General features: G+C 41.2%; 1 protein-coding gene across 1 annotated transcript; it reads left to right on the top strand.

The window, feature by feature from the left end:
* The first annotated feature begins 9,263 nt into the window (after positions 1 to 9,263).
* On the top strand, positions 9,264 to 21,580 carry LOC129848120 (twinfilin-1-like). The gene is made up of 9 exons (XM_055915589.1): positions 9,264 to 9,373; positions 10,323 to 10,400; positions 10,872 to 11,050; positions 11,820 to 11,915; positions 12,408 to 12,512; positions 18,460 to 18,585; positions 19,730 to 19,880; positions 20,055 to 20,176; positions 21,006 to 21,580. Exons 1-9 carry the CDS (start codon positions 9,349 to 9,351, stop codon positions 21,168 to 21,170), a joined length of 1,047 nt encoding a protein of 348 aa, XP_055771564.1. The 5' UTR covers positions 9,264 to 9,348; the 3' UTR covers positions 21,171 to 21,580.
* The last annotated feature ends 32 nt before the right edge of the window (positions 21,581 to 21,612 follow it).

Genomic DNA, 21,612 nt, shown 5'->3' on the forward strand with positions numbered 1-21,612 from the left:
CAGTGGTCCAGTCACCCCTCCCTCCCTCTCTCCCTCCCTCCCTGTGTGTTGTGAGTCACAGTGGTCCAGTCACCCCTCCCTCCCTCCCTGTGTGTTGTGAGTCACAGTGGTCCAGTCACCCCTCCCTCCCTCCCTCCCTCCCTCCCTCCCTCCCCTCTCTACTCCACTCCTCTTCTCTCCCTCTGTTCCCCTCCCCTCTCTACTCCTCTTCTCTCCCTCTGTTTCCCTCCCCTCTCTACTCCTCTTCTCTCCCTCTGTTTCCCTCCCCTCTCTACTCCATCCATCCATCCCTCCCTCCCTCCCTCCCTCCCTCCCTCCCTCCCTCCCTCCCTCCCTGTGTGTTGTGAGTCACAGTGGTCCAGTCACCCCTCCCTCCCTCTCTCCCTCCCTCCCAGTGTGTTGTGAGTCACAGTGGTCCAGTCACCCCTCCCTCCCTCCCTGTGTGTTGTGAGTCACAGTGGTCCAGTCACCCCTCCCTCCCTCCCTCCGTCCCTCCCTCCCTCCCTGTGTGTTGTGAGTGAGAGCCTTTGTTTGTTGAAGTGTCCCTCTCAGAGAGCTATCCCTGCAGCTTGTTATGGCCTGTGTGAGTTTGGTCCCTGAACAAACACCCCATGCCAGCTTGGGATTGGTCTATTTATTGTCCCATTAGGGCAAGGACAACAGTCAACTGGAATGGCTCCACGCGCTGCCGGTGCTGGCCTGTACAGCACACCTCACACACACATGCACACACACACACACGCACACGCACGCACACACACCCACACGCACACACACACATAACACAAACTCAACCCTGCACCTTAGGGGCTGCTGCCCAATGTACATAGACATGGAAGACTGGTCACTTTAATAATGGAACACTGGTCACTTTAATAATGGAACACTGGTCACTTTAATAATGGAACACTGGTCACTTTAATAATGGAATACTGGTAACTTTAAGAATGGAACACTGGTCACTTTAATAATGGAACACTGGTCACTTTAAGAATGGAACACTGGTCACTTTAAGAATGGAACACTGGTCACTTTAATAATGGAACACTGGTCACTTTAATAATGGAACACTGGTCACTTTAATAATGGAACACTGGTCACTTTAATAATGGAACACTGGTCACTTTAATAATGGAACACTGGTCACTTTAATAATGGAACACTGGTCACTTTAATAATGGAACACTGGTCACTTTAATAATGTTTAAATACTGTTTTACCCATTTCATATGTATATACTGTATTCTAGTCAAGACCATCCTATTCAACTATTACCGTACATATAGTATTCTATCCAACGTATTCTACAGATATACTACATATTCTATCCACATACTGTCCATAATGTCTATACATTTATACTCTAGACTCAGACATTGCTCGTCCTAATATTTATATATTTCTTAACTCCATTCTTTTACTTTAGATGTGTGTGTATTGTTGTGAATTGTTAGATATTACTGCACTGTTGGCGCTAGGAACACAAGCATTTCGCTACACCCACAATATCATCTGCTAAATATGATTATGTGACCAATTGTATTGTATTTGAACCTCGCCACGCCACATTTATTATGGGTTACAACCTAAACACCTGAGAGGTGTTTTACAACAGTATTAATAACAGCCTCTTCCTTCTGGGATTACAATGTAGACACAGAGACACAGAGACATCTGCTCTCTATATATTCTGGCCAGTGTTGTGGTCTGGAAGATCTGCTGTAGATCCAGCAACAATATCATATATGAGGACGTTTCCATCTAGTGGCTGAGGACTCCACACACCACAGAATCAATGGGGATAACACACTGTCATTGCAACAAAACAAAAAGAACAAACAAATGTATTCTGTTACAGTATGAAGATACATAAACAATGGCAGTTGGTAGTATTTGGCTCCACAGTGGAAGATAAATGATTATAATTAATGAAGAGATTACACAGGACATTTGGAGATTAAAAATACATATATTGTCATTGCATTATTATAATACCAGTCAAGTGTCTTGACATCCCAATGAGTCCATACAGTACATTACCATGCACCTTCACAACAAACTTCACTTCATTTCCTTGTCTCAAAGCAGACGGGCAGGAATCCTTCCTGAAGGAGCCACAGGCGACAAATTAAAACACTGTCGGGGCAGAGAGAAACACAGAAGGTTAACAGAGGAGGAAATAGAGGGGGAGTAGAACAGTTCACCTCTATGAATGAGGCAGTACAGTGGATCTATAGACGTTCTGGAAATCTTATTCGACTATTCAAGTGTTGCCTTAAGGGCCTTCTGGGCCCTGGTCAAAGGTTTTGCACTACAGAGGGAATAGGGTCCCATTTAGTATTTAGTGTTTTTTAGGATCCCCAATTAGCTGTTGCCGAGGCAACGGCTACTCTTCCTGGGGTCCAAACAGGAAACAACACAACAAATAAAAGCCATAATATACATAAATATACATAGCACTACATTTACATGACAATTTAGCCATTCAGCAGACGCTCCCATCCAGAGAAACCCACAGCTAGTGCATTTACCTGGAGATAGACAGGCGAGACAACCACAAACTGTATCCCAGTGGTATCCCAACCACGTATCACATACATAATACAATATATAATACCATACATATTACAATACATAATACAATACATAATACAATACATAATACAATACAATACATAATACAATATATAATACAATACAATACAATACATAATACAATATATAATACAATATATAATACAATACATAATACAATATATAATACAATATATAATACAATACATAATACAATATATAATACAATACATAATACAATACATAATACATTATATAATACAATACATAATACAATATATAATACAATATACAATACAATACATAATACAATACATATTACAATGCATATTACAATGCATAATACAATACATAATACAATATATAATACAATATACAATACAATGCATAATACATAATACAATACATAATACAATATATAATACAATACATAATGCATCAAAATGTCTGTGTGTTTCTTCACAGTCCATGTCGTGCCGTAAGGTGTTCTTTTATCTGGTTTTATTGCTAGCTTGAGGGACCTGCGGTGGCAGAGTTCCATGTAGTCATGGCTCTGTTTAAGATTGTGTGTTTCCCAGCCTCTGATCTGTTCTGGACCTGGAGACTGTGAAGAGACCTCTGATTGCATGTCTTGTGTTGTACTGATGAGTGTCTGAACTGTGTTCCAACTGCTTGAACAGACAGTTGGGTACCTTCAACACATAAACACCTCGCACAAAGATCAATAGTGATATAGTCAATCACTCCTCAACTTTGAGGCAGGAGAGATTGACATGAATGTCATTAACATTTGTGTACATCTAAGTGCAATACGTGTTGCTCTGTTCTGGACAAACTGCAATTTACCTATGACCTTCTTTGCCGCACCTGACCACACAACTGGGCAGTAGTCCAGGTGCGACAGAACTAGGGTCTGTAGGACCTGTCTAGTTCACTGAGATATCAAGAAAGCAGAGCAACGCCTTATCATGGACAGACTTCTTCCCATTTTAGTAACCATTGAGTCTATATGTTTTGGCCATGACAGCATGCTATCTAGCATGACACCCAGCAGTTTAGTCTCCTCAACTTTCTCAATAGCCACATTATTCAATAATAGATCCAGGTGAGGTTTAAGGTTGAGCGAGTGATTTGTGTTTCAGATATTTAGCACCAGTCTACTGCTAGTTACCCATTCTAAATCTGACTGGAGCCCTGTATTAAGGCTGTCAGTTATTTATTTTACAGTTGCAGCCGACGTGTATATATGGTTGAGTCGTCAGCGTACATAGACACACGGGCTTAAATCAAGGTCAGTGGAAGGTCCTTAGTAAACACAAAAACAGTAATTGTCCAAGCAGGCTGCCCTGCAGTACACCACACTCAACCGAATTTGCATTCGAGAGGCTTCTATTAAAGGAACCCCTCTGTGTTCTATTGGCCAGCCATGATAAGGCAGAGGATGTTCATCCAAAACACCTTCAGTGATGGGTTCTGATCAATGATGTCAAAGACTGCACTGAAGCCTAACAAAACAGCTCCCACAAACGTATCCATTTCCTTCAGCCAATCATCAGACATTTGTTTCAGTGCCGAGCGTGATGAGTGCCCTTCTCTATAAGCATGCTGAAAGTCTGTTGTTCATTTGTTTTCCGTAAAATAACATTGTATTTGGTCGAACACGATTCTTTCAAAAGGTTTGCTAAGCAGAGGTAACAGGCTGATCGGTCTGCTGTTTGATCCATTAACAGGTGCTTTGCTATTTTTGTGCAGCGGAAGGACCTTTACCTCCCTCCAGGCCTGACGGCATACTCCGTCTTCTAGGCTTAGATTGAAGATGTGGCAAATAGGAGTCGCAATTTATTCCGCTACCAACCTCAGTCATTTATCACCCAGGTTGTCGGTTCCAGGTGGTTTGTCCTTATTTATAGATAGCAATAATTGTTTCACCTCTTCCACACTAACTTTGCGGAATTCTAAGCTACAGTGCTTGTCTTTCATTATTTGGTCTGTTATGCATGAATATAAAGGCTCAGCATTTGTTGTTTGCTAATCTTGTCAACAAAAACAAAAGTGGTTGGCCATATCAAAGGGTTTGCTATGAATGAGCCATCAGCCTTAATCAAGGGTGGAGCTAAATTAGCTTTTCTACCTAGAATTTGATTTAAGGTACTCCAGAGCTTTTTGCTATCATTCTTTAAATCATATAGATGTGTTCCATAGTATAGTTTCTTCTTCTTTTTGTTTAGTTTAGTTATGTGATTTCTCTATTTTCTGTATGTTTGCCAATCTTCTGTGTTGCCAGACATATTGTATAGATTGAGACGCAGCCAATGTTTTTATGAGGCTAAAGAGCATGCCTATAGAAAATCTCTATAGACTCATGAAAGCAACTGCAGAGACTTAAAGGCGACTTCATCAAAAACTGCATGACCTTTGATTTTTGCAAAGTTCATGGCGTCGACATGGAGTCGCAAGCCGTACAATGTAACCGTAATGCAACACACGTTGAAAGGCAGTCACCAACGATGGTCACTGACTCATTTACATTTAAGTCATTTAGCAGACGCTCTTATACAGAGCAACTTACAAATTGGAAAGTTCATACATATTCATCCTGGTCCCCCCGTGGGAATTGAACCCACAACCCTGGCGTTGCAAGTGCCATGCTCTACCAACTGAGCCACACGGGACTCGACAAAAGGGATCCGCTCGAACGCGCCCATTGTCTTGCCTAAGTTGGCAGCAACTCCACAACCTATGACTGCATTACTATGGCTTTACTCAATGCATTTGACCTCGTGACGTACAGTTGACTTTAAAGGCTTAGATACTACAGTAAATTAACATCAACTACTACTGTAATAGAACGAGAGACATAATGACTAGACAAATGTGTTTTTTGCATGATGTCACAGACCCAAGTGTATATCCCAAATGGCACCCTATTCCCTATATAGTGCACTACTTTTGATCTAAAGTAGTCCACTATAAAGTGAATAGGGTGCCATCTGGGACACTCCCATATAGTGAACATGCAGACACATCCACTGTAAGAGGCTTACTGTGTACATCCATTGAGTACACTGGACTGTTAATAAATCCCTTTAACAATTTCTGTTGAAACCATTCCTTCTGAATTCAAAATGAATTGTTCTGGATCTAAAGCATATTCTGATTAGGAGTGAACTGACATTTTTGAAAGGACTATTCAAAACTCTGACTGTACTGTATGGTGCTGGACATAGTAGTGTGGAGTTCAAACACCAACATGATGTATGACAGGGACAACTGGGTACTGTAGGGGAGAATATAGCTGCCAAAACTCTCACCTCAAAAGTTGTTTTTGTGTTTAATAGACTGAAATATTTTGTTTCAGGCTATATTATCAGTAGGTATGAAAACAGATTTGTCCCGGCACACTAGTCAAAGTGAACAACCAAACAATGAAGTGCCTGACATTGTTAATACACAGTCAACCATTGACAAACCATCCCATCTTATCTATAGTAGTTTGAATATATTTGTCTATGAGTCGAACCCATTTACATGACTGCGACTGTATTACACTCTGTCCTTGTGCCTTCAGGAGAACAGTAGTAATAGCAGGTCTCCCTCTGGGGCAGGGTGTGGTGGAGGTGCCCCACCCTGAGTACTCCCTCCCTGGGGCTCAAATGACTCTGCCTCTGTGGATCCAGGACTGCAAGAGGAGTGGGTGGAGGTAAAGCTTCAAACCACACAGCTGCTCTGAATCCGAGGGGGAAATGACATGGTAGAATCTGAGCAGGTCCACTAGATTAGTAGCTGCTGAGGACGACGTGGCAACACCCAACGTTTTGGTTGGAATCTGTGGTGTAAACTCCTAGGAGCTGTAGCTCTTCTGAGAGTTTGTGAAAATATAAATCCTTTGAGGGGTTGAAGGCCTGTTGCAGTATGCAGTATGCATGGTGTATTGATATTGAGCAGTGTTATACTGGATAGATAGGATACAATTCAGATATTAGAATGAGATAGTTGTTGTTGTGACCTATTTGTTGAAAGACAATTATTAATCTGTTCAATAGTAATGGAATCGATTTGTATAACAAATCAAATCAAATTGTATTTGTCACGTGCGCCGAATACAACAGGTGTAGGTAGACCTTACCGTGAAATGCTTACTTACAGGCCCTAACCAACAGTGCGATTTTTAAGTAAAAAATAGGTCTTAGGTGAACAACATAAGTAAAGAAATAAAAAAACAACAGTAAAAAGACAGTGAAAAATAACAGTAGCGAGGCTATATACAGGCACCGGTGAGTCGGGCTAATTGAGGTAGTACAGTGGGGCAAAAAAGGATTTAGTCAGCCACCAATTGTGCAAGTTCTCCCACTTAAAAAGATGAGAGAGGCCTGTAATTTTCATCATAGGTACACTTCAACTATGACAGACAAAATTAGAAAAAAAATCCAGAAAATCACATTGTAGGATTTTTAATTAATTTATTTGCAATTATGGTGGAAAATAAATATTTGATCAATAGCAAAAGTTTATCTCAATACTTTGTTAAATACCCTTTGTTGGCAATGACAGAGGTCAAATGTTTTCTGTAAGTCTTCACAAGGTTTTCACACACTGTTGCTGGTATTTTGGCCCATTCCTCCATGCAGATCTCCTCTAGAGCAGTGATGTTGTGGGGCTGTTGCTGGGCAACACGGACTTTCAACTACCTCCAAAGATTTTCTATGGGGTTGAGATCTGGAGACTGGCTAGGCCACTCCAGGACCTTGAAATGCTTCTTATGGAGCCACTCCTTAGTTGCCCGGGTGGTGTGTTTGGGATCATTGTCATGCTGAAAGACCCAGCCACGTTTCATCTTCAATGCCCTTGCTGATGGAAGGAGGTTTTCACTCAAAATCTCACGATACATGGCCCCATTCATTCTGTCCTTTACACGGATCAGTCGTCCTGGTCCCTTTGCAGAAAAACAGCCCCAAAGCATGATGTTTCCACCCCCATGCTTCACAGTAGGTATGGTGTTCTTTGGTTAAACTCAGCATTCTTTGTCCTCCAAACACGACGAGTTGAGTTTTTACCAAAAAGTTCTATTTTGGTTTCATCTGACCATATGACATTCTCCCAATCTTCTTCTGGATCATCCAAATGCTCTCTAGCAAACTTCAGACGGGCCTGGATATGTACTGGCTTAAGCAGGGGGACACGTCTGGCACTGCAGGAGTTGAGTCCCTGGCGGCGTAGTGTGTTACTGATGGTAGGCTTTGTTACTTTGGTCCCAGCTCTCTGCAGGTCATTCACTAGGTCCCCCCGTGTGGTTCTGGGATTTTTGCTCACCGTTCTTGTGATCATTTTGACCCCATGGGGTGAGATCTTGCATGGAGCCCCAGATCGAGGGAGATTATCAGTGGTCTTTTATGTCTTCCATTTCCTAATAATTGCTCCCACAGTTGATTTCTTCAAACCAAGCTGCTTACCTATTGCACATTTAGTCTTCCCAGCCTGGTGCAGGTCTACAATTTTGTTTCTGGTGTCCTTTGACAGCTCTTTGGTCTTGGCCATAGTGGAGTTTGGAGTGTGACTGTTTGAGGTTGTGGACAGGTGTCTTTTATACTGATAACAAGTTCAAACAGGTGCCATTAATACAGGTAACGAGTGGAGGACAGAGGAGCCTCTTAAAAAAGAAGTTACAGGTCTGTGAGAGCCAGAAATCTTGCTTGTTTGTAGGTGACCAAATACTTATTTTCCACCATAATTTGCAAATAAATTAATTAAAAATCCTACAATGTGATTTTCTGGATTTTTTCCCCCTCATTTTGTCTGTCATGGTTGAAGTGTACCTATGATGAAAATTACAGGCGTCTCTCATCTTTTTAAGTGGGAGAACTTGCACAATTGGTGGCTGACTAAATACTTTTTTGCCCCACTGTATGTACATGTAGGTATGGTTAAAGTGACTATGCATATATGATGAACAGAGAGTAGCAGCAGCGTAAAAGAGGGGTTGGGGAGGGGGGTTGGGGGGACAATGCAAATAGTCCGGGTGGCCATTTGATTACGTGTTCAAGAGTCTTATGGCTTAGGGTAAAAACTGTTGAGAAGCCTTTTGGTCCTAGACTTGGCACTCTGGTACCGTTTGCAATGCGGTAGTAGAGAGAACAGTCTGGCTGGGGTGGCTGGGGTCTTTGACAATTTTTAGGGCCTTCCTCTGACACCGCCTGGTGTAGAGGTCGTGGATGGCAAGCAGCTTAGCCCCAGTGATGTACTGGGCCGTACGCACTACCCTCTGTAGGGCCTTGCGGTCGGAGGCCGAGCAGTAGCCGTACCAGGCAGTGATGCATCCAGTCAGGATGCTCTCGATGTTGCAGCAGTATAACCTTTTGAGGATCTGAGGCCACATCTTTCTAGTTTCCTGAGGGGGAATAGGCTTTGTCGTGATCTCTTCACAACTGTCTTGGTGTGTTTGGTGCTCTGTGGAAGTGTAACAATCAGTTCAATTGTACACATTCTCCTCCTCATCATAACCAAAAATGAATGATTGAAAAACATTGTATCATAGAGAGACCTGATGATAATAATAATAATAATAATAATAATGATAATATAGTAGTAGTATTCAACATTGGAACGTATCAACTACGTGCGCGTTACTGCTCCATCGTCACATGATACAGTTGCTGCTGCGTGATGACATCACAGCTAGAGGCAGGTCAAGTTACTGTAGTTCGGTTTCTTCTTCCTTGTTCTTTCCCTTCAGTCATTTACCGGCCCGGGCGACGCAAAGCAAAGCAGACAGGCATAATGTCCCATCAAACGGGCATACAAGGTAAATACGCACATTCTTGCTTATTGTCTCCAGCTGTTGAAACCACAACGGAATAGACGATGCGATCGTCGTCCATGACAGATTTGATTTAAAAGGATTAAAGTCATAGGGGAAAATAATGTTGTATGTGTGTCGTTCTGCATCATCAGCGAGAATAAGCAGTGCTTTCTGCTCTGTAGAAGTTGCTTCGGGCTTCACGGTGCACTGTGCGAATGAGAAGAATCTATGACAAGTGTATTCAGCGATGCGTTGTACTAATATGGTCGTGCTGCTGCGATTCAACTGAGATTGTTACGCCGCATAAACACTAGCAGTTTGTCATCAAGCTCCGTGCTGCTGCAGCAGGCTCTGGTCTCTAACGCTCGTTTCAAAGGTCTTTTACAAGGGAACAAGCCGCCCATTCATCAAATGCCTCACATTAATCTGGGTGACATTTATGGCCAAGATTACTGTTGCCGTTTTGATGTTTGTTTGTTGTTGGGATGAGATAACGTTTGATGCAACCGTGTCGATTTTTATGTAACAACTGGCTGTCTAGTAAAATGTGGGTCACCTATTTTGGCCAGTAGGCTATCAGAGCTATCTTTATTTATCATGGCACGACAAAGTGTTATACAACTACGGTACATTGATTCGCCTATATAAGTCAGGCATGCCTTTGGTTTTGCTCTTATGCGTCTTGAATACTTGACGTTCATTCTCTGTCTCTATACTAAAGTCAATGACCCAAGATAGATCAGCTGCCTATACTAATCTTTTCTTGAAACCTTTTTTTGATAAACACACCAATCCTTATTTCATTTGACCAGTATATTCTACACTTGATTGTTAAGTAATAGGCTATTCCCCATGCTTGTGTTCCCTGAATGTCCCTGTTGTATGAATAGCTGACGTCTCTCTTGAGTGTGTGTATAAAAATGTGACCGCTTGGCTTGCTTTGACTTCACAGCTGCGGACGAAGTCAAAGACATCTTTGCTAAGGCGAGGAACGGAGCCTATCGCCTGCTGAAGGTCGTCATTGAGATGGGTGAGTATGTAGCCTGCCTAGCCTACAGCTGATCAACTCAATCACACCTATTGATCAGAGATGAGCCCTACCCATCGCTGTATGCAACATGATCAATGGGTCAAAAGATAAGTTCAGTAGTTTGTTGATTGGTTATATTTACTGTGATGTTGAAGACATACTGTGATCTGAAAAGTAGACTGTATTGTACTGAATTGTATTGCACTGTCTTGCAATGTACTGTATTGCATTGTACTTTATTATACTGTATTGTGCTTTATTGTATTGTACTGTATTAGTTATTACACTTCATGTCATTTGTAAGATATCTGTTGGTTGGTTACCTTTACTGCACTGCAATCTCAGATACTGTATATCTTACCTGAAAAGACAGAACTGAATTGATGTATGTTGATATTTCCCTGTTCCCATAGTTCCATATTGTATATCACTGTAATAAATCCACCATGTCCCTCCGTGTTGTTATTCCAGAGACTCTGGTGCTGGGAGGCACCAAGCATGTGTCTAAGAAGTGGGACCAGGAGTATGATGCCTATGTGCTGCCTCTCCTACAGGAGGACATGCCCTCCTACCTCCTGTACAGGCTGGACTCTACTAACAACCAGGGATATGAGTGGATCTTCCTGGCCTGGTCACCTGACCGCTCACCTGTATGTTGATATGTTTCTCTGTTTCTCTCTGACTTTATTCATTTATCAATATATTGGTCGGGAGACAATTCTCTTCTTTTTTTGTTGTTAGTTAAGACTACTTCTGGAATGCCATAGACATGACAGTTTTTACTTCACTTAAGCAACTGTTTCACCTTCTTAACACAACTGTCATGGTGTCAGTTAGGGCATTTAAAAGTCTCTCTGTTTTTATTCCATAGTCTAATAAGCCAGAATACTGTATACAATAAGACTCTATTTAGAGAACTACGAACACACAGTCTAGTCCACACTACAGGTAAAGCACAACAGGGAGAATGTAACAGGCCACACACAGTGCTGCTTTCAAACACACATCTGGTCTGTGGTTGGCTAACTATAGAGTACCACAGGGTGAGAGAACTGTTTACTTTAAACAGGTTTTTAGATGAGGGAAAATCCTATTATGGTTCATATAAGTATGTCAAAAGCTGCCCCCCATTGAAAAAGTGTTTATTTATGCTTAGCTAATGACAACATTTTGAAGAGATTGTTGATCAAAAAGGCTAGCTAATTGTTGTGCTAAACTAGCATATTTGCAATTCTAATGTTAGCTGACAGGAAGCATGAACCTGGCTTCCATCTCAAACCTCAATGAAACAGCCAAAATGGTGGATGTTTCTGAGATGTCTGTATGAAATGGCATTGTGTTCTTGTTTAGATTGCAATCTACTGTCATATTTAGCAGTTAGTGCAGTACTAAAAACATGAATTCCTTCCATTTCTATAGGTTAGACAGAAGATGTTATATGCTGCTACAAGAGCTACACTGAAGAAGGAGTTTGGGGGTGGACACATTAAAGATGAAATATTTGGCACAGTGGAGGTATGTTGACAAGTTTTGAAGAAACTCATCATTATTTTATGGCTTATTGGCCTAAGTGGGCTTGCAGTTTTGGCAATAATGTTTCAAGGAAAGTCGCTGTTGGTTGCTCCATTTGTCGCTAGATGACGTCATGACATGTTTATGCTGTCCCTCATTCTCTCATGACAAATTATCCAACGCAAAACGAAAAAGAATCATTTAAGGACAACAAAAAGGAACTGATTTAAATAATTAAACACCACACAAAAAATAGAGGAGATAGCTTTTTGAGAAATGCTATTTTTTTTTACTTTCTTTTAATTATTAATATTACGTATGCCTTGGAGAGCTGTGGGGTCATTTAACAACAAGGAAGTGATTTAATAAATTCCCTCTGCAGCAGTGGGGAGAGGCTGGGGAGGGAGTGAAGAGAGGATCCTATATATGCACTGCTACTCTAAATGCGGACCCTGAGCTCCAGTCCACCTCTCTCACGGTCCTCTCTCTCCCCAGGATGATGTGTCTCTGAGCGGGTACAGGAAGTACCTGATAGCACAGGCTGCTCCACAACCACTGACCGCTGCTGAGGAGGAGCTGAGGCAGATCAAACTGAGTGAGGTAGAGACACACACACACACACACACACACACACACACACACACACACACACACACACACACACACACACACACACACACACACACACACACACACACACACACACACACACACACACAGAAGTACATACACTCTGAGGAAAAAAGGTGCTATCTAGAACCTAAAAGGGTTGTCCCCATAGGAGAACACTTTGAAGAACCCTTTTTGGTTCCAAGTAGAACCCTTTTAGATTCCTTGTAGAGCCCTTTTCAAAGAGGGTTCTTCATGAAACCCAAAAGGGTTCTACCTGGAACCAAAAACGTGTTCTCATATGAGGACAGCCGAAGAACCCTTTTGGAATCCTTTTTTCTAAGAGTTTACACACACAAAATAATTTCCACAACAAACCCAAGGACTTTGCAGCTGACGTGTTTGGACTATTTTTTTTATCTATTAGGCTTTAGTGGAGAGAGAGAGGCATAGAGCAATTTACAGCAGGCAATCAATAACAGATCCATGAAGTGGAAAGATGTTTGCACACTAGACTAAACAACTTCTGCCCCAGATTCCCTTGGCTGCATGCATTCATAATAATACTATGAGGCATTTTTCGGTTTATATTGTTGTGATGATGTCACACACACACACACATTTTGTTCTTCTTTCCTCATGGGGGGCCAACACTTCAAAATCCTATTTTCCCTAACCTGAAACCTGAACCGTAAACCTATCTCCTAAATCTAACCACCAACTTCTTAACCTAACCCTAATTGCAACCCTAAACCTAACCCCTAAGGTTAAAATAGCCTTTGTCCTCATGGGGATGTGGGAAATATCCCGACGAGGGAGAATTTTCCTTGTTCTATTGTCCTTGTGGGGTCTTTTGGGGGATTTCCGGTCACCACAAGAATAGAAGAACCCCCCCCCCCCCCCGCCCCGCCCCACACACACATATACACACACTCTCTCCCTGAGAGATGGAAAAACAAACAGTCTCAGCAGGTTGATATGGGTTGTCCCTGTAGGCTGGAGGAGACTAGACCAGATAGCTCCTCTCTGCCAGTCCATTTGGTTTATTTCTTCATCCCTGGATACCCATCAGATTTCAGACTTCATACTAAAAGGTTTATCGTTCCCAAATAAACATTCACACTGTGAAGCGTAGTTAAAGTAGCATGTAAATTTACTTCACCAAAAACACATAGCACCTTTTTTTCTGAGAGTGTGTCTGGAACCTAAAAGAGTTCTTCTGATGTTCCTATATGATAAATTAAGGTTAAATGTAAAAAGAAAAAGAATTGTATTAAATATGACAACCCTTTTTAATTCCAGGTAAAACCCTTTTGGTTCCAGATAGAACACCAAAGAATTCTATGTAAAACCCTTTCCACATAGGGTTCTACCTGGAACCAAAAAAGGTTATCCTATGGGGACAGCCGAAGAACCCTTTTGGAACCCTTTTTTCTAAGAGTGTAGCTACCTATATCAATGGAGTGTAGCTACCTATATCAGTCGAGTGGAGCTACCTATATCGGTCGAGTGTAGCTACCTATATCAGTCGAGTGTAGCTACCTATATCGGTGGAATGGAGTGTAGCTACCTATATCGGTGGAGTGGAGTGTAGCTACCTATATCAGTCGAGTGTAGCTACCTATATCGGTGGAATGGAGTGTAGCTACCTATATCGGTGGAATGGAGTGTAGCTACCTATATCAGTCGAGTGTAGCTACCTATATCAGTCGAGTGTAGCTACCTATATCAGTCGAGTGGAGCTACCTATATCTGTGGAGTGGAGCTACCTATATCTGTGGAGTGGAGCTACCTATATCAGTCGAGTGGAGCTACCTATATCAGTCGAGTGGAGCTACCTATATCAGTCGAGTGTAGCTACCTATATCTGTGGAGTGGAGCTACCTATATCTGTGGAGTGGAGCTACCTATATCTGTGGAGTGGAGCTACCAATATCGGTGGAGTGTAGCTACCTATATCGGTGGAGTGTAGCTACCTGTATCGGTGGAGTGTAGCTACCTGTATCGGTGGAGTGTAGCTACTTATATCGGTGGAGTGTAGCTACCTATATCGGTGGAGTGTAGCTACCTATATCGGTGGAGTGTAGCTACCTATATCGGTGGAGTGTAGCTACCTATATCGGTGGAGTGTAGCTACCTATATCAGTGGAGTGTAGCTACCAATATCGGTGGAGTGTAGCTACCTATATCGGTGGAGTGTAGCTACCTATATCAGTGGAGTGTAGCTACCAATATCGGTGGAGTGTAGCTACCTATATCGGTGGAGTGTAGCTACCTGTATCGGTGGAGTGTAGCTACCTGTATCGGTGGAGTGTAGCTACTTATATCGGTGGAGTGTAGCTACCTATATCGGTGGAGTGTAGCTACCTATATCGGTGGAGTGTAGCTACCTATATCGGTGGAGTGTAGCTACCTATATCGGTGGAGTGTAGCTACCTATATCAGTGGAGTGTAGCTACCTGTATCGGTGGAGTGTAGCTACCTGTATCGGTGGAGTGTAGCTACCTGTATCGGTGGAGTGGAGCTACCTGTATCGGTGGAGTGGAGCTACCTGTATCGGTGGAGTGGAGCTACCTATATCGGTGGAGTGTAGCTACCTATATCAGTGGAGTGTAGCTACCTGTATCGGTGGAGTGTAGCTACCTGTATCGGTGGAGTGTAGCTACCTGTATCGGTGGAGTGGAGCTACCTGTATCGGTGGAGTGGAGCTACCTGTATCGGTGGAGTGTAGCTTCCTATATTTATGGAGTGTAGCTACCTATATCAATGGAGTGGAGTGGAGCTACCTGTATCAGTGGAGCGGAGCTACCTGTATCAGTGGAATGGAGTGTACCTACCTATATCAGTGGAGAGGAGCTACCTATATCAGTGGAGTGTAGCTACCTGTATCAGTGGAGTGGAGTGGAGTGGAGCTACCTGTATCAGTGGAGTGGAGCTACCTATATCAGTGGAGTGGAGCTACCTGTATCAGTGGAATGGAGTGTACCTACCTATATCAGTGGAGTGGAGCTACCTGTATCAGTGGAGTGGATTGTAGTTACCTGTATCAGTGGAGTGGAGTGGAGCTACCTATATCAGTGGAGTTGAGTGTAGCTACCTACATCAGTGGAGTTGAGTGTAGCTACCTATATCAGTGGAGTGTAGCTACCTATATCAGTGGAATGGAGTGTACCTACCTGTATCAGTGGAGTGGAGCTACCTGTATCAGTGGAGTGGAGCTACCTGTATCAGTGGAGTGGAGCTACCTGTATCAGTGGAATGGAGTGTACCTACCTATATCAGTGGAGTGGAGCTACCTATATCAGTGGAGTGAAGCTACCTATATCAGTGGAGTGTACCTACCTATATCAGTGGAGTGGAGCTACCTGTATCAGTGGAGTGGAGTGGAGCTACCTGTATCAGTGGAGTGGAGCTACCTGTATCAGTGGAGTGGAGCTACCTGTATCAGTGGAGTGGAGCTACCTGTATCAGTGGAATGGAGTGTACCTACCTATATCAGTGGAGTGGAGCTACCTATATCAGTGGAGTGAAGCTACCTATATCAGTGGAGTGTACCTACCTATATCAGTGGAGTGGAGCTACCTGTATCAGTGGAGTGAAGCTACCTGTATTAGTGGAATGGAGTGTAGCTACCTATATCAGTGGAGCGGAGCTACCTGTATCAGTGGAATGGAGTCTACCTATGTCAATATACCTACATTGCCTTCGAAAAGTGTTCACACCCTGTGACTTTTTCCACATTTTATTACATTACAGACTTATTCTAAAATTGATTTTAAAAGTTTTTTTTTTACTCCGCAATCTACACACAATACTCCATAATGACAAAGTGAAACGTTTTTTTTTTTTTTTTACATTTTAGCAGATGTATTAAAAATAAGAAATACCTTATTTACATAAGTATTCAGACCCTTTGCTATGAGACTTGAAATTGAGCTCGGGTGCATCCTGTTTCCATTGATCGTCCTTGAAATGTTTCTACAACTTGATTGGAGTCCACCTGTGGTAAATTCAATTGATTGAACATGATTTGAAAAGGAACACACCTGTCTATATAAGGTCCCACAGTTGACAGTGCAGGTCAGAGCAAAAACCAAGCCATGAGGTCGAGTGAATTGTCTGTAGAGCTCCGAGACAGGATTGTGTCTGGAGGAAACCTGGCACAATCCCTACGATGAAGCATTGTTGTGGCAGCATCATGCTGTGGGGATGTTTTTCACCAGCAGGGACTGGGAGATTAGTCAGGATCGATGCAAAGCTGAATGGAGCAATGTATAGAGAGATCCTTGATAAATCTCCTCCAAAGTGCACAGGACCTCAGACTGGGGCGAAGGTTTACCTTCCAACAGCACAAGGACCCTAAGCACACAGCCAAGACAACGCAGGACTGGCGTGGAAAAGTATCTGAATGTCCTTGAGTGGCCCAGCCAGAGCCCGGACTTGAACCCGATTGAAGTTCTCTGGAGAGACCTGAAAATAGCTGTGCAGAAATGCTCCCCATCCAACCTGACAGAGCTTCAAGGTATCTGCAGAGGAGAATGGGAGAAACTCCCCAAATACGGGTGTGCCAAGCTTGTAGCGTCATACCCAAGAAGACTCTGCCATAATCGCTGACAAAGGTGCTTCAACAAAGTACAAACATGTTTTTGCTTTGTCATTATGGGGTATTGTGTGTACAGTACATTGATGAGAAGAAAAAAAATGATTTAATACATTTCAGAATAAGGCTGTAACGTAACACAATGTGGAATCCAGGGTCTCTGTAGACTATATTGCTTGATGTGTATACACCATCATGACTCCATAAAAGGACAGGGTCATTCTTCCTCTGCCCTGTAGGCCTATTTCATAGAGCCACCCTCACAAATACAGTAGCCTCAACCAACTGGGGAGGTTTATATTGAGATCCCCTTCCCAGTCACCAGCTGTATGGGCAAGATGATTATCCACTAATCCGCATGTGAGTAAAGAGGCTTTCAGATATTTATTATTCATTTGCTGAGAGACCCGTTGCTTGTAATAAGTAGATGGATGAAAAAGTAGCAGCCCAATCCTTTAGGTACAAGAGATTAACAGGTCAGTGGCGATCTGATTCAGTCAAACCGAACATCGCATGTCAGGAGTGTGAATGTTATGAGGGCTGTACTAACACATGAAAGGGCAGTGTAGACCTATTACATACGGATGTTATTCAATTATTATTATTTGTATTGGGTATTATATTGGATAATATTATCATTATACTATTATTGGATATTATATTAGATAAAATTATCATTATACTATTATTACATTTACATTTAAGTCATTTAGCAGACGCTCTTATCCAGAGCGACTTACAAATTGGTGCATTCACCTTATGACCTCCAGTGGAACAGCCACTTTACAACAGTGCATCTAAATCTTTTAAGGGGGGGGGGTCAGAAGGATTGCTTTATCCTATCCTAGGTATTCCTTGAAGAGGTGGGGTTTATTGGATATTATTATCATTATATTGTTCTTGGATATTATTCAGAACAGTTTATCTCATATTACATTGAGATCGTTCTGTAAATGTTGTTATTTTAGTTCCATGTAAGACTTGAAATGTAACCGCAAGCTTTATCAATTCATTTTATCAAGTTAAATGTGTTTTTTTTTTGTGCCATTTCAAGAATGTATCTTTCTGTTTATCTTTTGCAAATTATTGGTGACACAAATACAAAATTGGGGTAAGGATAGACTTCCTGTTATAGTAGTGTTATAGTAGTGAGTCTAGACTAGCCTGGGCCCTTCTCAGACCACCGCCTGGTGACCAATGTTGGGGTTGTGACACCTAATGGTTTTATTGTTGTGTTATTTTAGTTTCAGACCATTAGTCTGGGCCTAGGCCCTTCTCAGAAAGAAAGCCTGGTGATTTAGTTAAAACAACACCAAGTGACCATGTGTGTTCGTCCAGGTACAGACAGACATCAGCGTGGACACTAAGCAGCAGACTCTGACGGGCGTGGCCTTCCCTATGCAGCGAGACGCCATCCAGGCTCTGGAACAGTTCAGAGAGAAGAAGATCAACTACGTACAGCTGGTGAGTATACTACATCATAATATAGCATAGTACATCATAATATATTACAGTACATCATAGTGTATAATAATATAGTATAATGCATCAAAGTATAGTACATCATAGAGTAGTATAGAATAATATAGGATATATTGTAGTATAGTACACCATTATAGAACAAAAGTATATACTAGTATAGAATAATATAGTTTAGTGCATCATAGTATAGAATAATATGGTATACTACATCATATTATTGTATATAATAGTACAATATTAGGTAGGATATAATAGTATAGAATGGTATTGTATAAAATAATAGTACAGAATAGAATGAAATATAATACTATAGTATAGTACATCATAGTATATAATAATATAGTATATTATAGAATTGCAGAATCGAATGATATAGAATAGTATAGTACATAATAGTATAGTACAGCATAGTATATCATAATATCATAATCATCATAATATCATATCATAATAGCATCATAATATCATCATAATCATCATAATATCATAATATAGTATATAATAATATAGTGTAGAATGTAGTATATAATAATATAGTGTAGAATGTAGTATATAATAATATAGTGCAGTATAGAATATTATAGTACATAGTATATAATAATATATTATAGTCTAGAATAATACAGTATAGTCTAGAATAATATAGTCTAGAATAATATAGAATATAATAATATAGTATATAATAATATAGTATAGAATGTTATATATAACATTCTATACTATATTATATTATAATATTAGTTATATTATAATTATAACTATACTATATTATACTATATTATATATATATTGTATAAAATAATATAGTATAGTACATCATAGTCTAGAGTGTCAGTACTGTCTGGCAGTCTCCCCTCCTTTTATTAGAGCACAGAGACAGACATTCACTGTGTTGTTTCATTAGTAGTAGGTGTCTCTGACTAGCATGTATCTGGATTCAACAATGTCATATAATTGCCAGAGAAGACTACAATGTGATAGCTAAAACACAAACTAAACATCACCATTGCATGAAACATGATACTCAAAGCCTTATTGTATTGGATGGTTTACATTACAAAGCTTATTGAGGATTGTTTTTGAAAAAATGCATCACCGTCATCATCATCATCATCTGTATCAACAGGAGATCGATTTTAGGAATGAGTGTATCAAGCTGTCCAGCACCACTCCTACAGAACTGAAGGACCTGCCCAAGAGGATCCCCAAGGATGCAGCCCGATACCACTTCTTCCTGTACAAGCATTCCCACGAGGGAGACTACCTCGAGTCTACAGGTAAAGACAACACATTAAAACATATTACGGCATGTTTCTTTAATAAGTTGATATTATACCACACAATCATTTTTTAGCTTGATCTACTTTTATTCATAATTGTATTATGTCATTTTAATGTAATAACATTGTGATAAGGTGGTATTTTAAAGTGGTTTCCTATGTGTGTTGCAGTGTTCATCTACTCCATGCCGGGGTATAAATGTAGCATCAGAGAGAGGATGCTCTACTCCAGCTGTAAGAACCCTCTCATCGATACTGTGGAGAGCAACCTGCACATCCAGATAGCCAAAAAGGTAAGAGCTGGGTCATGTTCATTATACAACCTGCACATCCAGATAGGTAAGAGCTGGGACATGTTCATTATACAACCTACACATCCAGATAGGTAAGAGCTGGGACATGTTCATTATACAACCTACACATCCAGATAGGTAAGAGCTGGGACATGTTCATTATACAACCTGCACATCCAGATAGCCAAAATGTAAGAGCTGGGACATGTTCATTATACAACCTGCACATCCAGATAGCCAAAAAGGTAAGAACTGGGACACGTTCATTATACAACCTGCACATCCAGATAGCCAAAAAGGTAAGAACTGGGACACGTTCATTATACAACCTGCACATCCAGATAGCCAAAAAGGTAAGAACTGGGACACGTTCATTATACAACCTGCACATCCAGATAACCCAGCTCTTACCTTGTGGCTGTGTTCATTATATCACACTGTAGCTAAATGTTTTACAACAGATAGTCAGATAGTCCATCCATTTCAGTCTGTTTTCTTTTCATTTGGAACCTGATCTCTCGTGGACAGACTGCGTAAACAAGCATCTGACCAAAAATATGTGGGGTTTTAGTTCTGGTTAACTCATATTATTTGGTACCTAATGAATACAACTCAGGTTCACTGCAGTGAGTCACATGAGAGGGTGACTTTCAACAGTTTAAAACAATCCTGTGAAAATACTGTAACATTATGCCAATGTAGACTGGATTTTTGCTGCAATGTATTTTTTATAGAATACGTCTAGTTTGCCCCTCAGTGATGTGATTGATTGTATTCCTATTAGTATAAGTATCCCTACTAACTGATGCATTCTGATTCCCTTCCCTAGCTGGAGATTGATAATGGTGATGAGCTCACCGCAGAATTCATGTACGAAGAGGTCCACCCTAAGCAGCACGCACACAAGCAGGCCTTCCCCAAACCTAAAGGCCCCGCGGGGAAGAAAGGGGGGCGCCGGATCACTAGACCACCAGGGGATGGGGAGGAAGACTAATAAAACACCCCTCCGTTTTAGTCCACAATGGAACATTCCGCTTAGTATATAAGAACCCTTTATCTGGTTGAGTCCCAAATGGCCCCCCTATTCACTTTATAGTGCACTACTGTTGAGCTAGGGCCTATAGGGCTCTGGTTAAAAGGAGTGCACTATATAGGGGATAGGGTTCCATGTAGGATATAGACCATTGACATGAATCCCTCCTAATGCCCTTTAACCTCATAGACAACCAGCCTGTAGACTATATGAACTATGCACACACAGACCACCACACTAATATAATATAAGCCATGACACTCAAACCTGTGAACTTACTTACATTAGTAGCTTGTTATTTAGACAGACAGTAGGTGCTGTGTTTTCATAATGAGAGAGACAGCGAACATTTCCCTTTAGAGCTATAGCTACATTTTTTTTTTTTATATATATTATTTTTGAC

This window comes from Salvelinus fontinalis, unplaced genomic scaffold, assembly GCF_029448725.1.
Source record: "Salvelinus fontinalis isolate EN_2023a unplaced genomic scaffold, ASM2944872v1 scaffold_0991, whole genome shotgun sequence".
In the NCBI taxonomy this organism is placed as follows: domain Eukaryota; kingdom Metazoa; phylum Chordata; class Actinopteri; order Salmoniformes; family Salmonidae; genus Salvelinus; species Salvelinus fontinalis.